General features: G+C 47.0%; 1 protein-coding gene across 3 annotated transcripts in view; it reads left to right on the top strand.

Annotated features, from left to right (window-relative positions):
- LOC143766289 (uncharacterized) overlaps window positions 1-21,550 on the top strand; it is a 32,710-nt gene that overhangs the window by 3,537 nt on the left and 7,623 nt on the right. For 2 of the 3 annotated variants that reach the window (XM_077253849.1, XM_077253850.1), the window contains exons 2-6: window positions 15,589-15,723; window positions 15,850-16,029; window positions 16,103-16,226; window positions 16,310-16,407; window positions 16,604-16,691. In XM_077253849.1, the coding sequence (XP_077109964.1) occupies window positions 15,589-15,723; window positions 15,850-16,029; window positions 16,103-16,226; window positions 16,310-16,407; window positions 16,604-16,691 (625 nt within the window). Of the gene's footprint in view, window positions 1-14,070; window positions 15,724-15,849; window positions 16,030-16,102; window positions 16,227-16,309; window positions 16,408-16,603; window positions 16,692-21,550 lie in introns of those variants that run through there. The other variant, XM_077253851.1, reaches the window with a different exon arrangement.

Here is a 21,550-nt window from a genome sequence, read left to right on the forward strand (position 1 = left end):
TGAACGTGCTCACCACACATCTAGATAAGTTCCTTGGGGGTCTAGTTTCCAAAATGGGGTCACTTGTGGGGGGTTTCTACTGTTTAGGCATATCAGGGGCTCTGCAAATGTAACATGATGCCCGCAGACCATTCCATCAAAGTCTGCATTCCAAAATGTCACTACTTCCCTTCCGAGCCCCGGCATGTGCCCAAACAGTGGTTTACCCCCACATATGGGTATCAGCGTACTCAGGAGAAACTGGACAACAACTTTTGGGGTCCAATTTCTCCTGTTACCCTTGCAAAAATAAAAAATTCTGGGCTAAAAAAATATTTTTGAGGAAAGGAAACACATTTATTATTTTCACGGCTCTGCGTTATAAACTTCTGTGAAGCACTTGGGGGTTCAAAGTGCTCACCACACATCTAGATAAGTTCCCTTGGGGGTCTAGTTTCCAAAATGGAGTCACTTGTGGGGAGTTCCTACTGTTTAGGCACATCAGGGGCTCTGCAAACGCAACCTGACGCCCGCAGAGCATTCCATCAAAGTCTGCATTTCAAAACGTCACTACTTCCCTTCCGAACCCTGACGTGTGCCAAAACAGTGGTTTACCCCCACATATGGGGTATCAGCGTACTCAGGAGAAACTGGACAACAACTTTTGGGGTCCAATTTCTCCTGGTACCCTTGGGAAAATAAAAAATTGTGGGCTAAAAAATCATTTTTGAGAAAAGAAAAATTATTTTTTATTTTCACGGCTCTGCGTTATAAACTTCTGCGAAGCACTTGGGGGTTCAAAGTGCTCACCACACATCTAGATTAGTTCCTTGGGTGGTCTAGTTTCCAAAATGGGGTCACTTGTGCGGGAGCTCCAATGTTTAGGCACACAGGGGCTCTCCAAACGCGACATGGTGTCCGCTAATGATTGGAGCTAATTTTCCATTCAAAAAGCCAAATGGCGTGCCTTCACTTCCGAGCCCTGCCGTGCGCCCAAACAGTGGTTTACCCCCACATATGGGGTATCATCGTACTCAGGACAAACTGGACAACAGCATTTGGGGTCCAATTTCTCCTATTACCCTTGGGAAAATAAAAAATTCTGGGCTAAAAATCATTTTTGAGGAAAGAAAAATTATTTTTTATTTTCACGGCTCTGCGTTATAAACTTCGGTGAAGCACCTGGGGGTTATAAGTGCTCACTATGCATCTAGATAAGTTCCTTGGGGGGTATAGTTTCCAAAATGGGGTCACTTGTAGGGGAGCTCCAATGTTTAGGCACACAGGGGCTCTCCAAACACGACATGGTGTCCGCTAACGATTGGAGCTAATTTTCCATTCAAAAAGTCAAATGGCACGCCTCCCCTTCCGAGCCTTGCTGTGCACCCAAACAGTGGTTTACCCCCACATATGAGGTATCAGCGTACTCAGGAGAAATTGTCCAACAAATTTTAGGATCCATTTTATCCTGTTGCCCATGTGAAAATGAAAAAATTGAGGCTAAAATATTTTTTTTGTGAAAAAAAAGTACTGTTTCATTTTTACGGATCAATTTGTGAAGCACCTGGGGGTTTAAAGTGCTCACTATGCTTCTAGATAAGTTCCTTGGGGGGTCTAGTTTCCAAAATGGGGTCACTTGTGGGGGAGCTCCAATGTTTAGGCACACGGGGGCTCTCCAAACGCGACATGGTGTCCGCTAAAGATTGGAGCCAATTTTTTATTGAAAAAGTCAAATGGCGCTCCTTCTCTTCCGAGCCCTGCCGTGCGCCCAAACAGTGGTTTACCCCCACATATGAGGTATCAGCGTACTCAGGACAAATTGGACAACAACGTTCGTGGTCCAGTTTCTCCTTTTACCCTTGGGAAAATAAAAAAAATTTCGCTAAAAGATCATTTTTGTGACTAAAAAGTTAAATGTTCATTTTTTACTTCCATGTTGCTTCTGCTGCTGTGAAACACCCGAAGGGTTAATAAACTTCTTGAATGTGGTTTTGAGCACCTTGAGGGGTGCAGTTTTTAGAATGGTGTCACTTTTGGGTATTTTCAGCCATATAGAACCCTCAAACTGACTTCAAATGTGAGGTGGTCCCTAAAAAAAATGGTTTTGTAAATTTTGTTGTAAAAACGAGAAATCACTGGTCAAATTTTAACCCTTATAACTTCCTAGCAAAAAAAAAAATTGTTTCCAAAATTGTGCTGATGTAAAGTAGACATGTGGGAAATGTTATTTATTAACTATTTTGTGTCACATAACTCTCTGGTTTAACAGAATAAAAATTCAAAATGTGAAAATTGCAAAATTTTCAAAATTTTTGCCAAATTTCCGTTTTTTTCACAAATAAACTCAGAAATTATCGACCTAAATTTACCACTAACATGAAGCCCAATATGTCACGAAAAAACAATCTCAGAATCGCTAGGATCCGTTGAAGCGTTCCTGAGTTATTACCTCATAAAGGGACACTGGTCAGAATTGCAAAAAACGGCAAGGTCATTAAGGCCAAAATAGGCTGGGTCATGAAGGGGTTAAAAAAGCCATGCTGGTCCGAAGTAGTCCAAGGGGCCCGACATAGTCCACAAATGGCAACCTGAAAGACATAAAATAAGAGAATTAAAATAATAAAGACGAGAGACAGTCCCTCCTTCACCAATATATTATCCCTGCAGCTCCGACGTAGTCCATGACATTCCCACGGCATCCACCGATTCTGTAGTATAATCTATTGAGCCTCTTTCTGAGATCGAAATGTCATAGGTCACTCTCGGTCGGGCTCCGTGACAGCAGTGATTTCTCTGTCCCCCATGACGACACCACGGAGAGAGGGGATCCACCCACCAAGGACAGGAAACCTACAGATAAAAAGGCGGTACCTCTCTCCCGCATCAGTTTGGTTTCCTGTCCTTGATGGGGGACCTACAGAAGCTTACCTCGATCTTCGTGGGATTCCGCAGCCAATCAGTCCGATCCAGGCAGCGGGGGTTCCCTGCCTCGGCTGGTGTGGTTACCCGAAGCGCCACCGCTGGGGTTAGCGAGCCTCTAGGGTGTGCGAGGAGAGGCGGCAAGGAGATCGCGGCCGCCTCTCTAGGTGAGAACTCCTCATGGCACAGCAGCAGCATCCCGGACACCAACAGCCACCCACACAGGGGTCCCTCTGGGCGAGGAGGAGGCAGTATGAGGAGCTGCCTCCCAGGTGTAAAGCTGCTATTACTGGGGTCCCGGGGGCTCCAGGAACCAGAATTCAATCGTGGTAATGCTCGGCACCATATTGGGGATAGTACCGCCGCAAAGCGTTCCCCACCGGCCAGTGTGCATGCTCGAGAACAGGGACGCAATTAAGCGCAAAGCATGACTGGGTATCCATCAGTGCGCAACCACAGGCCTCAATATCGCGCAGGGCAGGAATGGGTAATCCAGTCAGCGCGCTATTTAAGGGGGGCAGCTCTCTGGTCGAATGCTTCTAAATGGAGCTCGACCAGCATTCTCCAAGCATCATGAGCGACCTGGACCTTCAGGAGAAATCCCCTCTATCTAGATCGCTGCCGCAGCAGCAGCGGCCATAGACAAAAGGAAAACAAGCCTCCCACCACCAGCAGCACGAGGTTACTGGCAAAGGACGCTCGGGAATCCCAGCACAGCAAAGGCTCCAGCGCAGCGTCTGGCGTAAGGGAAAATCCAACGGCAGATACGGATCATCCCCAACCGGTACTGATGGGTCCACCAGGTGGTGAGTGATCTTCGTGAAAGCTAGTGGTTAATGAGGCCCTATATTTGTTTTCTTTTTGTTTCTTCAGGGGAGAAAAAGTTCAGGAAAAACTAAACACAAAATCTGTGCCCTTTGTAGGGAAGATCTTCCCTCTACATGGGGGGAAAAAAAGACTGCAGTTCATGTGTGGAACAGACAGTGTGTGAGGGGCTTCCCGGGTTCGCTGCAGATCTTAGGTCATTAATAAAAAAAAACAGGTGGAAGACTCCTTTAGATCCCTACAGGAGAGGAAAAAGCGAAGGAAAACCAGGCACAGATCCCGACACCTGGGTCCAGTGACACGGGTAGCGAAGATGGGGACTCAGACACCTCCAACTCTTCCTCAACGTCATCTTCCACTGGGGGTCGTAGCTATTTTCCACTAGAAGAGACTTAGCCTTGTTAAAGCAGTTAGGAACACGATGGGGCTAACTGACCCTCACCTTTAAAAAATCAGTCCAGGACATCCTGTTCGGGAGTCTCGAACAGAAAAAGAGGAGGGCCTTTCCACTTAATGAGAAAATTGATTAAAAAAGAGTGGAAAAAGCCCATAAGAAAGGCCCTACTTACACCCAAGAGAAAATACCCTTTTTGAGGACCTGACTTGCTCCTTTTGGGGAAAAAGGTCCCAAATTAGATGTAGCCATCGCCATGGCATCTAAAAAATATACCCTTCCATTTAAGGACATGGGAGTCTTGAAGGACCCCATGGACAAGAAAGTAGACGCTTTCCTAAAAGGTTTATGGGAAGCAACTGGTGAAACCAGCGGTGGACGCCGCCTGCACATCCCGTTCCCTAATGGTCTGGCTAGATCAATTAGAATCCCAACTGAAAGACAGGTCGTCTCTGGACACTATTCTAAACACCTTGCCAGTAATGAGGGGGGTGGCCGCTTTCTTGGCAGATGCTTCCGCGGACTCAATTAGACTATCTGCTAGATCAGCTGTCTTTTTCCAATGCAGCCAGGCGGGCGCTTCGGCTTAAGTGTTGGCTGGGGGATCTCCAAACAAAATCGAAGTTATGTACCATCCTCTGTAAAGGAGAATTCTTGTTTGGCTCCACCTTAGATGACATCTTGGATAAAGCAGGGGATAAGAAGATGTCCTTCCTTATTCTCGCTTATACATCCTACAGGAGGCCCTTTCAGAGCAAGAGGTTTATCCGTAAGAAACCAGGCAAAAATCAGGATAGATGGGAGGACAAGAAAAATAAAAACAAGGGGTTAATGTTCAATAAGAGCCCCACCGACAATAAAAAGCCCTCCCAATGAATTTTTGTCCCAGGTGGGGGGGAAGGTTCTCCCTCTTTCTCTCAGCCTGGGGGAAAATTACCAACAGTCCATTGATATTGGACATAATAAAATCAGGACTAAGACTAAAATTTCACAACCTTCCCCATCCTTCCTTCATGATAACATCTCAAACATCGTCAGTGGAGGAACAGCTGGCTTTAGAACAAGAGATTGTGGGACTATCAGAGAAAGGGGTTCTCCTGGAGGTTCACCTCCAAGAAAGAGGGAAAGGGTATTACGCTCCCCTTTTCCTAAGAAAAAATCCGGGCGGGTCCTACAGAACAATTATAAACTTAAAAAATCTGAACAAACATCTAAATGTGCAGCCATTCAAGATGGAAACACTAAAAACATCAATAAAAATGTTTCCACTTTGTTTTATGGCAGTGCTAGACCTGAAGGACGCATATTACCACGTCCCTATCCACAAGGATCATCAGAGATTCCTCAGGATAGCAGTCCGTATCAGGGGGGTGATAAAACATTTCCAATTCGCAGCCCTGCCCTTTGGGCTAGCCATAGCACCTCGAGTTTTCACCAAGCTGGTAGCAGAGGTTATGGCCCACCTAGGGAACAAGACACCCTGATTGTGCCATATCTGGACGATTTCCTAGTGATCGGCAACTCTCCTCAACATTGTGAAAGCCAATAAAAAAAAAAAAAAAATCATGCACTCCTTAAAAAATCTAGGCTGGCTTGTGAACTTGACAAAGTCCAATTAGTACCAAGCCAGGTACAGGAGTATCTGGGCATAACATTAGACTCTGTCCCGCAGGAATGCCGTCTTCCCTTGGAAAAAATACAAAAGATGGTGGGAATAGTATCCCGAGTGAGGGATCTCCCCTCCATATCCCTACGTCATGCTATGTCCCTCCTGGGGTCCATGACAGCATGCATTCCTGCAGTCCAATGTGCTCAACTACTGTACATATGAGAGATCTTCAATGGCAAATCTTGTCAGAGGAAGTTTCTCTAGAAGGAAATTTAGAAGGTCGGTTCAGTTTATCACCAAATACAGTTCTCTAATAAATCCTTCTCTAATAAGGCCCTCCTCTTTTTCTGTTCGAGACTCCCGAACAGGATGTCCTGGACTGATTTTTTTAAAGGTGAGGGTCAGTTAGCCCCATCGTGTTCCTAACTGCTTTAACAAGGCTAAGTCTCTTCTAGTGGAAAATAGCTACGACCCCCAGTGGAAGATGACGTTGAGGAAGAGTTGGAGGTGTCTGAGTCCCCATCTTCGCTACCCGTGTCACTGGACCCAGGTGTCGGGATCTGTGCCTGGTTTTCCTTCGCTTTTTCCCCTCCTGTAGGGATCTAAAGGAGTCTTCCACCTGTTTATTTTTAATAATGACCTAAGATCTGCAGCGAACCCGGGAAGCCCCTCACACACGGTCTGTTCCACACATGAACTGCAGTCTTTTTTCCCCCCATGTAGAGGGAAGATCCTCCCTACAAAGGGCACAGATTTTGTGTTTAGTTTTTCCTGAACTTTTTCTCCCCTGAAGAAACAAAAAGAAAACAAATATAGGGCCTCATTAACCACTAGCTTTCACGAAGATCACTCACCACCTGGTGGACCCATCAGTACCGGTTGGGGATGATCCGTATCTGCCGTTGGATTTCTAAGTTCTATAATGGTGGATGACGATGAACAATCTGTCCAGAGGTGTCCCTTGGGTAACCCCGGTCTCAAAAGTAGTGACTACAGACTCAAGCCCCAGTGGGTGGGGGGCCCATCTGAAGGATCTCATAGCTCAAGGGGTCTGGTCAGACCACCTGAAGGGAGTATCTTCCAACATGAAAGAGCTACTTGCAGTCAAATTTGCTTCTTTCACATTCCGTCGGTAGTCGCCCGTCACAAAGCGTCGGCGCGATGTACCGACGGAAGTGTTCTTTCACATTTCCGTCTGCAGTCCTGGCCAGGAAAGAGACAGGGACATTTCCTGCCGGGCATGCGCAGACGGAAAAACTGGATACAACGCACAGAAAAACATTCCCTTGAACGTTTTCCCAGACGGGCCGCCAAAACCTGACACAACCAGTGCACGACGGACGCAACGTGTGGCCATACGTCGCGATCTGTCGGCAATACAAGTCAATGGGAAAAAAACGCATCCTGCGGGCAAATCTGCAGGATGCGTTTTTTTACCAAAACGACGCATTGTGACGGGGAGTGCCCGATGGAAATGTGAAAGTAGCCTTAGAATTCCTAAATCCCTTTCACTCTCATCATGTCAGACAACAGAGTAGTAGTAGTAGTAGCTTACTTAAATCACCAAGAAGGTACCCGTTCCCAATCACTAATGGAAGTAACAAAATCAATCTTCCAGCTAGTCGAGAGCAACCTAGAGTCCTTGACAGGCCTTCTTCACATAAGGGGGTGAACAATTACAGAGCGGACTTTCTGAGTTGATCCCGTCTGAAACAGGGGGAATGGGAGTTTAACCAGTCCGTATTCAACCAAATCTCGAAAAGATGGGGGGCACCAGACATAGAACTCTTTGCAAACAATCTGAACAAGAAGGTAGATACCTTCTGCTCTATAACCCCATTGGAGAACCCCGTTGCGTTAGACGCATTCCTGATTCCGTGGAACTATCAGCTGGCATACGCTTCTCCCCCAATCGCACTAATACCAGCAGTCCTAAGGAAAATACTGGAAGACAAAGCTTGTATAATCTTGATAGCCCCATTCTGGCCAAAGAGGATTTGGTTTTCTTGGATGAGAAGGATGTCGATCTCTGACCCCTGGGTACTCCCGGATCTTCCAGATCTCCTCTCCCAGGGACCAGTACAGCATCCACGGGTTGCAAGTTTACACTTGACAGCCTGGAATTTAAAAGGGAGCTGTTAGGAAATAGAGGGTTCTCGCCGGGGCTGGTGTCAACCCTGCTGCAAAGTAGGAAACCGATTACGACCAAACAGTATGAGAAAATATGGAAAAAATTCATATCGTCCTCGGGCGCTAAATTAGATGAGGGATTCCTCTTAAAGCCATACTAGAGTTCCTGCAGAAGGGGTTGGAAATGGGTCTGAACACAAGTACCCTAAAGGTCCACATAGCAGCTTTGGGGGCTCTATTCAATTACGATCTAGCGGGGAATCGTTTGGTTTCCAGGTTCATTAAAGCAGCAGGAAGGTCAAGACCTCTACCCTTACAGACTACCCCTCAGTGGGATTTAAATTTAGTCCTTACGGCCCTGACTAAACCTCCTTTTGAACCCTTGGCAGACGTTCCATTGAGAATCCTATCTCTTAAAACATCCCTATTGGTTGCCCTCACCTCTGCATGCAGGGTTAGTGATATACAAGCCTTATCAGCCAGCCCCTCTTTCACACAATTCTTGGATGATAGGGTTGTTCTCAAAACTGATCCAGCCTACCTCCCAAAAGTAGCTTCTGAATTCCATAGAGCACAGGAAATCTCCCTTCCCTCTTTTTGTCCAACCTGAAGAATGAGGAGGAAAAGACCTTACACACGTTGGATGTTAGGAGATGCCTGATTCATTACATAGAAGCCACTAGGGAGTGTAGGGAGGATAGATCTCTCTTTGTATGTTTCCAGGGTTCCCGGAAAGGGGAAAAAAGCTTCCTAAAGCACCCTAGCAAGATGGATCCGAGACACCATCAACCTGTCGTATACATCAAGTGGGGTGCTTGTCCCAGGAAAAAATCAGATCTCACTCAAAGAGAGCAGTAGCAGCCTCCTGGGCGGAAAGGGTTGGTGCTTCAATTGATCAGATATGTAGAGCCGCCACCTGGTCTTCACCCTCTACATTCTTTAAGCACTGTAGATTGGACCTTATCTCTTCTTCAGACCTTACCTTTGGGAAAAGGGTGCTGGAAGTGGTGGTCCCTGCCTAATGTACAGTCTCTGCAATTCTCTCCGTGGTGCCGTCATGGGGGATAGAGAAAAATATAGTTACTTACCGATAACAGTATTTCTCTGAGCCCATGATGGCACCTGTACATTCCCTCCCTTCACGAGTGGGTGCGCACACTAGTAAAAATTTTCTATTATGCTAATACTTAAGTAAATAGTCACGCGGTATCTCGGTTAAGACTTTGAGTAATGTTGAAATTATATTTTGTTTATTAACCTAAGTTCCCATCATGCTCTGTAAAAAACTGATGCGGAAGAGAGGTACCGCCTTTTTATCTGTAGGTTTCCTGTCCTTGGTGGGTGGATCCCCTCTCTCCGTGGTGCTGTCATGGGCTCAGAGAAATAACGTTATCGGTAAGTAACTATATTTTTCAGTAACATTACTGACGTAATCACAGCTGTCGCTTCTCTCGCGGAGCGCAGCCTGACCGGGAGCTGTACATCTACTGTCGGCACAAGCAGCGTTTCATGGAGACATCATGGAAAGGGAGTTGTGGTGTGAACACACACCTGTTGCAATGATTCAGGGTCAGATGCCTTTTTAAGCATGTGTCCTATCCCTTGGGTGTTCTTAATATAGTGATTGTCGCATGATAACATGCTCCCGAATGTCAGAACCAATACACATACGTGACATAAAGATAATAAATGACACAAGAAACCACAACAAATAAGGGAATGAAACAACCACCGCACATTGAGTGACATGATTAATACTAGAAATATATTGCGACGTCACAAAGGTCCTTCACGACGCGCAATGCATCCCTGGGAGCGTAAGCCGCCGCATGGATCGCGGAGAGCCGAGAGAACTCCAGGGGCCGTCGGAAGGTAAGTATATCCATATTTTCTCTAGTAACCTTCCACGACAGTCACCTTGGAGGATGTCTCCCCGCCCTAATGGGGAACAGAAATAAATAAATAACCCTCCCCTTCCTGCTATCTCCAGTTTTTTTCCTGTCCCCCAGTGGGGCATGAAGAGGTTCCTGCAGGTGCTATAGTGGACGGTGAACAGAGCACCTGGATACTCTTACCCGCCGGGCAGCCGAGGTCAGGCTGTGTGCCTCTCCTCCTCCACGCAGCTGCACCCGTCTCCATCTTCAAGGTTGGACTCGGGGCCCTCCTTCCCGCGCCTCTGTTAGGGGCAAAGCGGGGCGGTGACGTGCTGCCGGGGTCCTCTCTGAGCTCCCTGGCGTCCTCCTCCGGCGTTCGAGTGGAGTTCCGGGTTCGTGCACGGCGGATGTGACGTCAGCGCACTTCCGGTTCGCGGCCTGGGGCTCCACACTGGAACGCACGCCTTCTCCTGCGTTCCATGGGGCAAGGAATCACCGGCATGTTAGCTCCCTACGGACCAAAGGGGGAGGAGCACGTAATTAACGCTGGGAACCTCGATATCTTCATATCCTGGTCAGGGTCCTCCAGGTAAGACGCTGTCTCCCTGTCTCTGTGTGACTATATACAGCTTGACCATGGATGGCGACAAACCCTTTGCTCCATCTGCAGATCCCAGCATTCACCCTCCTGCCGTGAGTAGCTGGGCTGGTCCCTTTACTGTTCAGCCATATTAAAATTGGTCACTTAGTATACCTCTCTCTCTTTTAGGGAGAAAAGGTCTGAACAAACCCAGCCGCAAGTGTGGTGTTTGTGGCTCCTGGCTACCTTCCGCCTACAAGAAGACCCTGTTTCAACCCTGTATGGATGACCTATTACGTGCTGAACAGCCCTCCCTCCTGGACAGCATAAAAACTTTGATTAAATGAGAGGTACAATCCTCCATGGCGGCCTTCTCCCAACCCCAGTTGATACTGATTCTGACTCTGGTGAGGTCCATTCCTCTGAGTCAGACGATAATTGGGAGAATGCGGGCTCCACATCCACCACTAAACCTGATGGAAACCTCTGAGGATATGGATGAGCTGGTTTCCATAGTAAGAAGCACCATGGGGGTTGAGGAAGTGGAGGAAAAACATTCCTCCCAGGGTACTTTCAGAGAGGAAATCCTGGACTCCCTTCCCCTTCTTCAAAAGGCATCGGGGTTCTTAGCCGATGCTTCAGGAGAGTCCGTTCGTGTGGCTGCTCGGTCCCTAGTCCTCTCGAACTCAGCCAGGAGAGCCCTTTGGCTGAAATCTGGGGGAGGCGACATTACCTCTAAAACTAAACTCTGCGCCATCCCCTTTCAGGGTCACCATGTGTTTGGGCCAGTCTTGGATGATATCCTGGATAAGGCCTCCGATAGGAAGAAATCGCTTCCTGAACAAAAGGTTGCTAAGAAGCGGTTTGTTTTTTTCGGCCCCCTCTTGACCAGTCCTCCCAGAAGGACTTTAGGGGAAAAAGGTAAAACGGGTCAATGGAGCCTACCCGAAGGGGGGTAGAGGCAGGAATATCCTTCTGCCTCAACAGCATCAGACTCCGGACAAACAGTGACTCTCCGGTGGGGGGCCGACTCTCACAGTTTCTCACCCACCCAATGGCAGTGCATATCCATGAACCAGTGGATCCCCCACACCTTACAATTCGGGCTGAAATTGGAATTCGAGAGCCCCCCAATGCCTGAGAATTACCCCGGAACAACCCCCAGACCTCCACGACTCCTTTCTCCTTCAAATTCAGGATCTCTTGCGAGAAAAAGTGATCTCCCATGTACCTCAGCAGGACTTAGGCAGAGGTCATTACTCTCTTCTATTCCTCATAAGGAAACCCTCCAGGAAATGCAGAATGATCATAAATTTAAAACCCTTGAATCAGGTCATCAAATATCGAAGGTTCAAAATGGAGTCAGTCAAGAAGGCAATCCCACTTATCGAGCAAAAATGGGTAATGGCAATGATAGACCTGAGGGACGCCTATTATCATGTTCTAATCCATCCGGATCACAGGGAGGTTCCTCAGGTTCGCGATCTCCCACAACCGCAGGATCACTCACTACCAAGTAATAGTGCTTCCCTTCGGAGTATCCTCAGCCCTGAAGCGGTTAACTTCATCCGTCTTCAGGGAATCTGCTTTGTCCCTTACTTAGACGACTTTCTCATCATTGCTCCTTCAACATCTCAGCTGAACCAAGATGTATCAAAAACTCTAGGTATTCTCGAGTCCCTGGGCTGGATCCCAAATCTCCAAAAGTCGGACCTACAGCCGTCCCAAGAAAGAGAAATTCCTGGGGATTCTCTTAAACTCAGAAGAAAGAATGTCCTTCCTTCCCGAAGATCGTCAGCACGACCTTTGCCAGAGAATCTCCAGATTCAAACAACAAAGGTCCCCAACCCTGAAGAAGTCCATGTCCATTCTAGGGTCCCTAACTTCGTACATTCAGGCAGTATCCTGGGCCCAGGCACACACACGGACCCTCCAGACTCACGTTCTCCTATATTCTCGAAGGTATCGGAACACTCTGTCCAGGAGAATTCCACTCCCCGCACATGTGAAGTCAGCCCTCTCGTGGTGGCTAAAAGGCTGGAACCTTCGGCGAGGGGTAAGCTGGGACCAGCTCCCCCTGAAAGTGCTTCACACAGATGCCAGCCGAAGAGGTTGGGGTGCCGTGGTGGAACAAACATATTTTCAGGGACCATGGTCCTCAAACACAAGTTCTTCCAACCTGAGGGAATTAAAGGCAGTAGAGGAAGCATTGGTAGCTGCCTCATCTCTAGTCCAAGGCCATCATATACGTGTCTACTTCGACAACGTGACGACGGTGGCTTATCTTCGTCATCAAGGGGGCACGAAGTATGCCAGTCTGAAGCTAGTGGCAGCACGGATATTTCTCTGGGCAGAGAAACGCCTGCTTTCAATCTCCGCAGTACATCTGAAGGGTTCGGACAACACCAAGGCGGACTTCCTCAGCAGGATGGACGTACATCCTGGGGAATGGTGCCTGAACCAGGAGGTTTTCCTATCCTTAACCTCGAGATGGGGGATCCCGGAGGTCGACTTATTTGCGAATGCCCAAAACGCAAAGTCCAAAACATATTTCTCCCTCAGCCCCGTGCATAGGGCTCTGGAAATAGATGCTTTCATTCATTTATGGACCTTCAACTTGGCTTACGCCTTCCCACCAATTCCGATGTTGTCGAAAGACGCTGCAGAAGATCCGGTCAGACAAAGTCACGACAATCCTGATTGCCCCAATGTGGCCAGGTCGGAGTTGGTACAGCACCTTGAGGGGAATGACCGAAGAAGGTCCCATACTTCTTCCTTAAAGAACTGACCTCCTTGTTCAAGGTCCCCTTCTTTACCTAGATCTCAAAAAGTTGAACCTGGCTGCTTGGCTACTGAGACCGACATATTAAAAGCCAGAGGCCTCTCGGACAGGGTTATCCAAACTCTCCAAAAGAGTAGGAAACATGTGATCAATGCCATCTATAACAAAGTATGGAAGAAGTTCTCTTCCTGGTGTCTTCTGTTGTGAATTTACCTTTTGGCTCCCTCTAGTGGCTACTAGTGTTTTTACTCTGGGTATGTCTATCATCCCTTGTATGCTCACCTGGGTCGTTAGGTCAGGGGTGTTGCTATATTAGCTCCCTGGACCTTCAGTTCAATGCCTGGCAACGTTTATATCAGAGCTAATCTGTAGTGCTCTTGTCTACTGATCCTGGTTCCTGCTTGATTAAGCTAAGTCTGCTTTCTTGCTTTTTGCTATTGTTTTTGTTTGCATTTTTGTCCAGCTTGTACATAATCTGTATCCTATCCTTGCTGGAAGCTCTAGGGAGGCTGGAGTTCTCCCCCCGGGCCGTTAGACGGTTCGGGGGTTCTTGAATCTCCAGTGTGGATTTTTGTAGGGTTTTTGTTGACCATATAAGTTATCTTACTACATTCTGCTATTAGTGAGTGGGCCTCTCTTTGCTAAACCTAGTTCATCTCTGTGTTTGTCATTTCCTCTTACCTCACCGTTATTATTTGTGGGGGGCTTGTATCCAACTTTTGGGGTCTATTCTCTGGAGGCAAGAGAGGTCTTTGTTTTCCTCTTCTAGGGGTAGTTAGTCCTCCGGCTGGCGCGAGACATCTAGCGACCAACGTAGGCATGTTCCCCGGCTACTTCTAGTGTTGGCGTTAGGAGTAGATATATGGTCAACCCAGTTACCACTGCCCTATGAGCTGGATTTTTGTACTTCGCAGACTTGCTGATATCTCTGAGACCCTCGCCATTGGGGTCATAACAGTCTTCCCAGTGTCCCTGATCTCTTCCACCCCAACATTTCTCAAATCCTAGACTTCCTCCAGGAGGGTTTAGATCTTGGGCTCTCCCCGAGTACTCTAAAAGTTCAGGTATCGGCCCTTAGTTCCTTTTTTGACCAGGATCTGGCTGGCCACCGCTGGATCAAAAGATTCATGACTTCAGCAAGCATATTACGTCCTAGTCTCCCTAGTCGGGTTCCCCCTGGGATCTAAATTTAGTACTCAATAGTCTAACTCTTCCACCCTTTGAGCACTTGTCTTCTTTGCCACATAAAATCCTAACACTTAAAACAGTGTTCCTATGCTAGGCGCATAGGAGAATTGCAAGCCTTGTCAGTTCAAGAGCCCTTCCTATCCATAAACTCTGATAGCATAGTCCTACGACTAGACCCCGCCTTTATGCCCAAAGTCGTTTCGGATTTTCATAGGGGTCAGGATGTGGTTTTGCCCTCATTTTGTCCAAATCCTTCCAACAAGGAGGAAAACTTCCATACCCTGGATGTCCGCAGGGTAGTCCTCCACTACCTAGAGCAGTCCAAGGCTTGGAGGGTCGACCAGAATCTATTTATCCAGTTCTCAGGACAGAATAAAGGAAAGCAAGCGGCTAAGAGCACAATTGCAAGATGGATAAAGCAAGCCATCTGCCTTGCATTTTCGGCAAAAGATCCCCCTCTGCCGATCTCGCTGAAGGCCCATTCTACCCGGTCGGTTTCCACGTCATGGGCAGCAAGAGGGAACACCTCATCCGAGCAGATATGCAGAGCCGCCACCTGGTCTTCTGTATGTACTTTCATCAGACACTACAGGCTAAATTTCGACAGGGATCTGACATTCGGCAGAAGTGTTCTACAGGCCGTAGTCCCTCCCTAAAGAAATTAACGTTGGTATAACTCCAAGGTGACTGTCGTGGAAGGTGACTAGAGAAAATAGAATTAGACTTACCGGTAATTCGGTTTCTAGGAACCTTCCACGACAGCACTAATTTCCCTCCCTATCTGATATTCACTGGATGATTCCTGCACTTTGGTGGTAACTATTCACGCTAGTATGGCCAGAAAAAACACTGGAGATAGCAGGAAGGGGAGGGTTATTTAACCTCTTGATGTTTCCTGTCCCCCATTAGGGCGGGGAGACATCCTCCAAGGTGACTGCCGTGGAAGGTTCCTAGAAACCGAATTACCGGTAAGTCTAATTCTATTTTTTTTTTCTTTTCTTTTTTTACACGAAAATGGATCCCAGGGCCTGAAGGAGAGTCTCCTCTCCTCCAGACCCTGGGAACCATCTGGGACCGCTCCCTACACACGCCGTATAAGACGACACCCGGTGTATAAGATGACCCCCGAAAAATTGGAGGTCGTCTTATACGCCCAGTTGTCTTATACGCCGAAAAATACGGTAGATGTAAAGAAGAAAACTAAAACCAGTAAAATAATAAATCTCGTATGTTTCCCTTATTATATCCAGTAATTGTATTATTACACAGGATTTTTATGATGATACATCGGCTAATCTTCTCATTCAGGTGTCTACAATATCAGATCCTCTATATAAGAGAATTTTCCTGATTTACCCATCAAAGATGGATATGGACAGGGACAAAATGGCGGAGATGACATTACACCTCACCCTTGAGATCCTCTTCCGGCTTACTGGAGAGGTGAGAGATTCTGATGATGTCACATTACATCATCCTTATCTATGGGAATAACAGATGGACAGAACTAGAGAGGCGAGGACTCTGGAAATGTCTGTAGTGAGCTTTATTGTGTCTCTCCATTACCAGGATTACACAGTAGTGAAGAAGACCTCTAGTGAGTGCTGTCAGGACCCTGTGTCTGAGGGATGGAGAAGACCCCTGAGCCCAATCATGGAGCCTGCACCTCACCTCATGATACATGAGGACATCAATCACCAGAAGATCCTAGAACTCACGTACAAGATGATTGAGCTGCTGGCTGGAGAGGTGACACTGGTGGGACAATATACAGTAACGCTATGAAGGGATCGGGGGATGACTGTAACATTGTATGTGTCAGGTTCCTATAAGATGTCAGGATGTCGCTGTCTATTTCTCCATGGAGGAGTGGGAGTATTTAGAAGGACACAAAGATCTCTACAAGGATATCATGATGGAGGCTCCCCAGCCCCTCACATCACCAGGTAACAGACAGGACTAAATACACACGGCCTATAATTATCTGTATGTAAAGAATGAATTCAGTCCCTGTATGTGTATCCTCCAGTTTTATCCAGTAACAGGACAACACCAGAGAGATGTCGCCTTCCTCTTCTTCCACAGGACTGTAAACAAGAATATCCCAATGTTCCTCAGGATCATCAGGTAGATTGAGGGAAGGTATCATGAGATCTCCTCTATGATGTGTAGATGGCTGTGAAGATCTTGTGTTCAGTCTTGTTTTACCCACCAGTATTATATGTTTTATGCTTGTGTAATGAGAACGGTGGAGATGGCAGTATTAGATCTGATCATAGATATGATTTCTCCATCTGTCTGTGACTTATACAATATTTTTCAGGGTGAAGATCTGACCCATATTACTACAGAGACATATGTGAGGGGTGATATGTGGTATAAAGAGGAGATTCCTACATATGACTACCCAGGTGAGTAGTAACCACTAAATGCAGAGAAGTCACAGATTCTTCTCAGTCATCGGCTATGGCTTTTTTATCAATGGTGTAGTGTGGCCATATCACAATTGTGTAATTACCATCTTTCCTCTAGACCACAACATTCTCAACCACCCAAAGCTGTTTTAATGACTTTGGGATTATTATTATTATTATTCGTTTATATAGCACCATTAATTCCGTGGGTTGAAAGCCCTTTTCTATAGAACTTACAAACGGGAAATTCACCAACCAACTGAAATTAGAAGACGCTGACCGTTACCTGCCCAGATCTGTAAACTACAAAGCCAAATGACAGCGTACGTAGAATCTGCTGACAAGTTAGAAAATCACTTGAAGCAAAATGTTATGATGGGCCTGTAAGAGAAAGAGGAGGGTAATGATGCTGTTGGCTTCCTAGATCCCTGATATTTTATTGGATGAATCTTCTTTCTCTCCCTCCTGTGCTGCTGAATGTGCTCATATGGTCCCTACAAGACCAAGTCCAGTCTTTCTTTCCAAACTTCGCTTTTATGATCGACAACATTAACCCCTACAAGACATACGCCGTACTAGCAGGGCCGGACTGGCCATAGGGCACTTCTGGCAAATGCCAGAAGGGCCGGTGCCAGTGGTGGGCCGCTCAATCCGCCGCCCCCGCCGTCGCATTCAACTATACCGGCGTATAGACGCCGGTACAGTTGAATGCAATGATGGAGGAGAGAGCGTCTACAGACGCTCCTCTCCCATCATTCCCCGCTCTGCCTCTGACACTGCGGGTGCGCGATGATGTCATATCATCGCGCACCTGCTGTGTCCCGGGCAGACTGCAGCTGCTGAGACAGGAGCAGGAACCAGGAAGCAACGCTGGGCACGAGGAGAGGTGAGGAGAGTTTTTTTTTTTTCTGGACTGTGGGGCCATTCTCGGAGGAGGTGAGGGGAGGAAGAGAAGAGATGTGGGCTGTATATAGTTCTCTGTGGGCTGTGCTCTGTGCTGTATACTACTGTGTGCTATATATAGTTCTCTGGGCTGTGCTCTGTGCTGTATACTACTGTGGGCTGTATATAGTTCTCTGTGGGCTGTGCTCTGTGCTGTATACTGCTGTGGGCTGTATATAGTTCTCTGTGGGCTGTGCTCTGTGCTGTATACTGCTGTGGGCTGTATATAGTTCTCTGTGGGCTGTGCTCTGTGCTGTATACTGCTGTGGGCTGTATATAGTTCTCTGTGGGCTGTGCTCTGTGCTGTATACTACTGTGGGCTGTATATAGTTCTCTGTGGGCTGTGCTCTGTGCTGTATACTGCTGTGTGCTCTGTGCTATATATAGTTCTCTGTGGGCTGTGCTCTGTGCTGTATACTGCTGTGGGCTGTATATAGTTCTCTGTGGGCTGTGCTCTGCGCTGTATACTGCTGTGGGCTGCATATAGTTCTCTGTGGGCTGTGCTCTGTGCTGTATACTGCTGTGGGCTGTATATAGTTCTCTGTGGGCTGTGCTCTGTGCTGTATACTGCTGTGGGCTGTATATAGCTCTCTGTGGGCTGTGCTCTGTGCTGTATACTACTGTGGGCTGTATATAGCTCTCTGTGGGCTGTGCTCTGTGCTGTATACTACTGTGGGCTGTATATAGTTCTCTGTGGGCTGTGCTCTGTGCTGTATACTGCTGTGGGCTGCATATAGTTCTCTGTGGGCTGTGCTCTGTGCTGTATACTACTGTGGGCTGTATATAGTTCTCTGTGGGCTGTGCTCTGTGCTGTATACTGCTGTGGGCTGTATATAGCTCTCTGTGGGCTGTGCTCTGTGCTGTATACTACTGTGTGCTCTGTGCTATATATAGTTCTCTGTGGGCTGTGCTCTGTGCTGTATACTACTGTGGGCTGTATATAGTTCTCTGTGGGCTGTGCTCTGTGCTGTATACTGCTGTGGGCTGTATATAGCTCTCTGTGGGCTGTGCTCTGTGCTGTATACTACTGTGTGCTCTGTGCTATATATAGTTCTCTGTGGGCTGTGCTCTGTGCTGTATACTGCTGTGGGCTGTATATAGTTCTCTGTGGGCTGTGCTCTGTGCTGTATACTGCTGTGGGCTGTATATAGCTCTCTGTGGGCTGTGCTCTGTGCTGTATACTGCTGTGGGCTGTATATAGTTCTCTGTGGGCTGTGCTCTGTGCTGTATACTGCTGTGGGCTGTATATAGTTCTCTGTGGGCTGTGCTCTGTGCTGTATACTGCTGTGGGCTGTATATAGTTCTCTGTGGGCTGTGCTCTGTGCTGTATACTGCTGTGGGCTGTATATAGTTCTCTGGGCTGTGCTCTGTGCTGTATACTGCTGTGGGCTGTATATAGTTCTCTGTGGGCTGTGCTCTGTGCTGTATACTGCTGTGGGCTGTATATAGTTCTCTGTGGGCTGTGCTCTGTGCTGTATACTGCTGTGGGCTGTATATAGCTCTCTGTGGGCTGTGCTCTGTGCTGTATACTGCTGTGAGCTGTATATAGTTCTCTGTGGGCTGTGCTCTGTGCTGTATACTACTGTGGGCTGTATATAGTTCTCTGTGGGCTGTGCTCTGTGCTGTATACTACTGTGTGCTGTATATAGTTCTCTGTGGGCTGTGCTGTATATAGTTCTCTGTGGGCTGTGCTGTATATAGTACTCTGTGGGCTGTGCTGTATATAGTACTCTGTGGGCTGTGCTGTATATAGTACTCTGTGGGCTGTGCTGTATATAGTACTCTGTGGGCTGTGCTGTATATAGTACTCTGTGGGCTGTGCTGTGTATAGTACTCTGTGGGCTGTGCTGTATATAGTACTCTGTGGGCTGTGCTGTATATAGTACTCTCTGGGCTGTGCTGTATATAGTACTCTCTGGGCTGTGCTGTATATAGTACTCTCTGGGCTGTGCTTTATATAGTACTCTGGGCTGTGCTGTATATAGTACTCTGGGCTGTGCTTTATATAGTTCTCTGTGAGCTGTGCTGTATATAGTTCTCTGTGGGCTGTGCTGTATATAGTTCTCTGTGGGCTGTGCTGTATATATTACTTTGTGGGCTGTGCTGTATATATTACTTTGTGGGCTGTGCTGTATATATTACTCTGTGGGCTGTGCTGTATACTACTGTGTGGACTGTGCTGTATACTTCTACATGGGCTGTGCTGTATACTACTGTGTGGTCTGTGCTGTATACTACTGTGTGGTCTGTGCTGAATACTGCTGTGTGGGCTGTGTTATCTACTACGCGAGCTGTGCTATAGTATGCAGGCTGTGCTGTATACTATGCGGTTTGTGCTATATAATATGCGGGCTTTGCTATATACTATGGGGAGTATATTATATTCTATGGGGGAGGCCATGTTATGTACTATGTGGCTGTGTTATATACTATTGTGGGGGTATATTATATTCTATGGGGGAGGCTGCGTTATATACTATGGGGGGCTGCATTATATTCTATGGGGGGCTACATTATATATTATAGGGAGGTGGGCTGTATTATATTCTATGGGGGTTACATACTCTGGGGTGGCTGCATTATACTCTGTGGGGTGGCTGCATTATACTCTGGGGTGGCTGCATTATACTCTGGGGTGGCTGCATTATACTCTGGGGTGGCTGCATTATACTATATGTGGGCTGCATTATACTGTATCGAGGACTATGGGGAATACGTTATACTATATGAAGAACTATGGGGTGCATTATACTATGGGAAGTGAATTGTACTACATGGATGACTGTGGCGGTGCATTATACTATATGGAGCACTATGAGGATTGTATTATGCTATATGGAGGACTATGAGGATTGTATTATGCTATATGGAGGACTATGAGGAGTGTATTATACTATGTGGAGGACTGAGCAGTGTATTTTAATATATGGAGGACTATAGGGAGTGTATTATACTATATGGAGGACTATGGAGCACATTATAATATATGGAGGACTATGGGGTGTATTTTACTAAACAAGTAAAATGCTGCATATTCGGATTGTTTTTGCTGGAACAAAAAGCCTTGTTGTCAGCAGCACATTGCCAGTGTAAACTGTAGATGTGCTGCTGAAAACATGATTCTGTATGGTGATCTATTAGTGATCGTTCTGTCTCATCATTATTCCTCAGCTGGTGGAAAGAGGCCGGGAAACAAGCGTTGAACAACTTCAGTATTGTCGATCAAACTCGTTTAGCGGCCTGAACTCAGCGCACGTAAATACAACAGAAAGGCTTCTGTGTGATGTGCAATATGTTAGCATTTGGGGCCCCATTTTAAACTTTGCCTAGGGCCCCACTTTGCCTAAAACCGGCCCTGCCTACAAGTGTACAAAGGTATTATACAGTCACCGTGTGACAAGTGGGCCTGTGTAACTTCAAATGCCAGGGCTGAATTTTAGTCCCAGTCCGGCCCTGCGTACTAGTACTGCTCTGCGGGAGGTACGTTCCCGCAAACAGCAGTACTAATACAGCACACCGTTCGTTCTGCCTCACGCTAAGTGCCGTGATGATCGGGTGTGGGTGTCAGCTATTTGGGATGCAAAGAAAAACCCACAAATACCATCAGCTGACACTGGACTCTCTGAAAACTAGTGGTGTGGCCGTTTCAAGATGCACAGTAAGGAGGCACTTGAAGATAAATGGGCTGCATGGTTGAGTCGCCAGAAGAAAGCCAAATTACCCTGATCAAAACTTCACAATCCCCATTTCTTAATACCGTGTATTGTCCCCTCTAACATCAATGACAGCTTGACGTCTTTCATGGTAGTTGTTGTTTGTGGGTTTTTCTTTGCATCCCAAACAATTTTCCTGGCAGTTGTCATAGGTGAGGATGTTACCTTTAGTAGCCATTCAAACACATTTGTGTCAACTTC

This window comes from Ranitomeya variabilis, chromosome 4, assembly GCF_051348905.1.
Source record: "Ranitomeya variabilis isolate aRanVar5 chromosome 4, aRanVar5.hap1, whole genome shotgun sequence".
Taxonomy (NCBI): Eukaryota; Metazoa; Chordata; class Amphibia; order Anura; family Dendrobatidae; genus Ranitomeya; species Ranitomeya variabilis.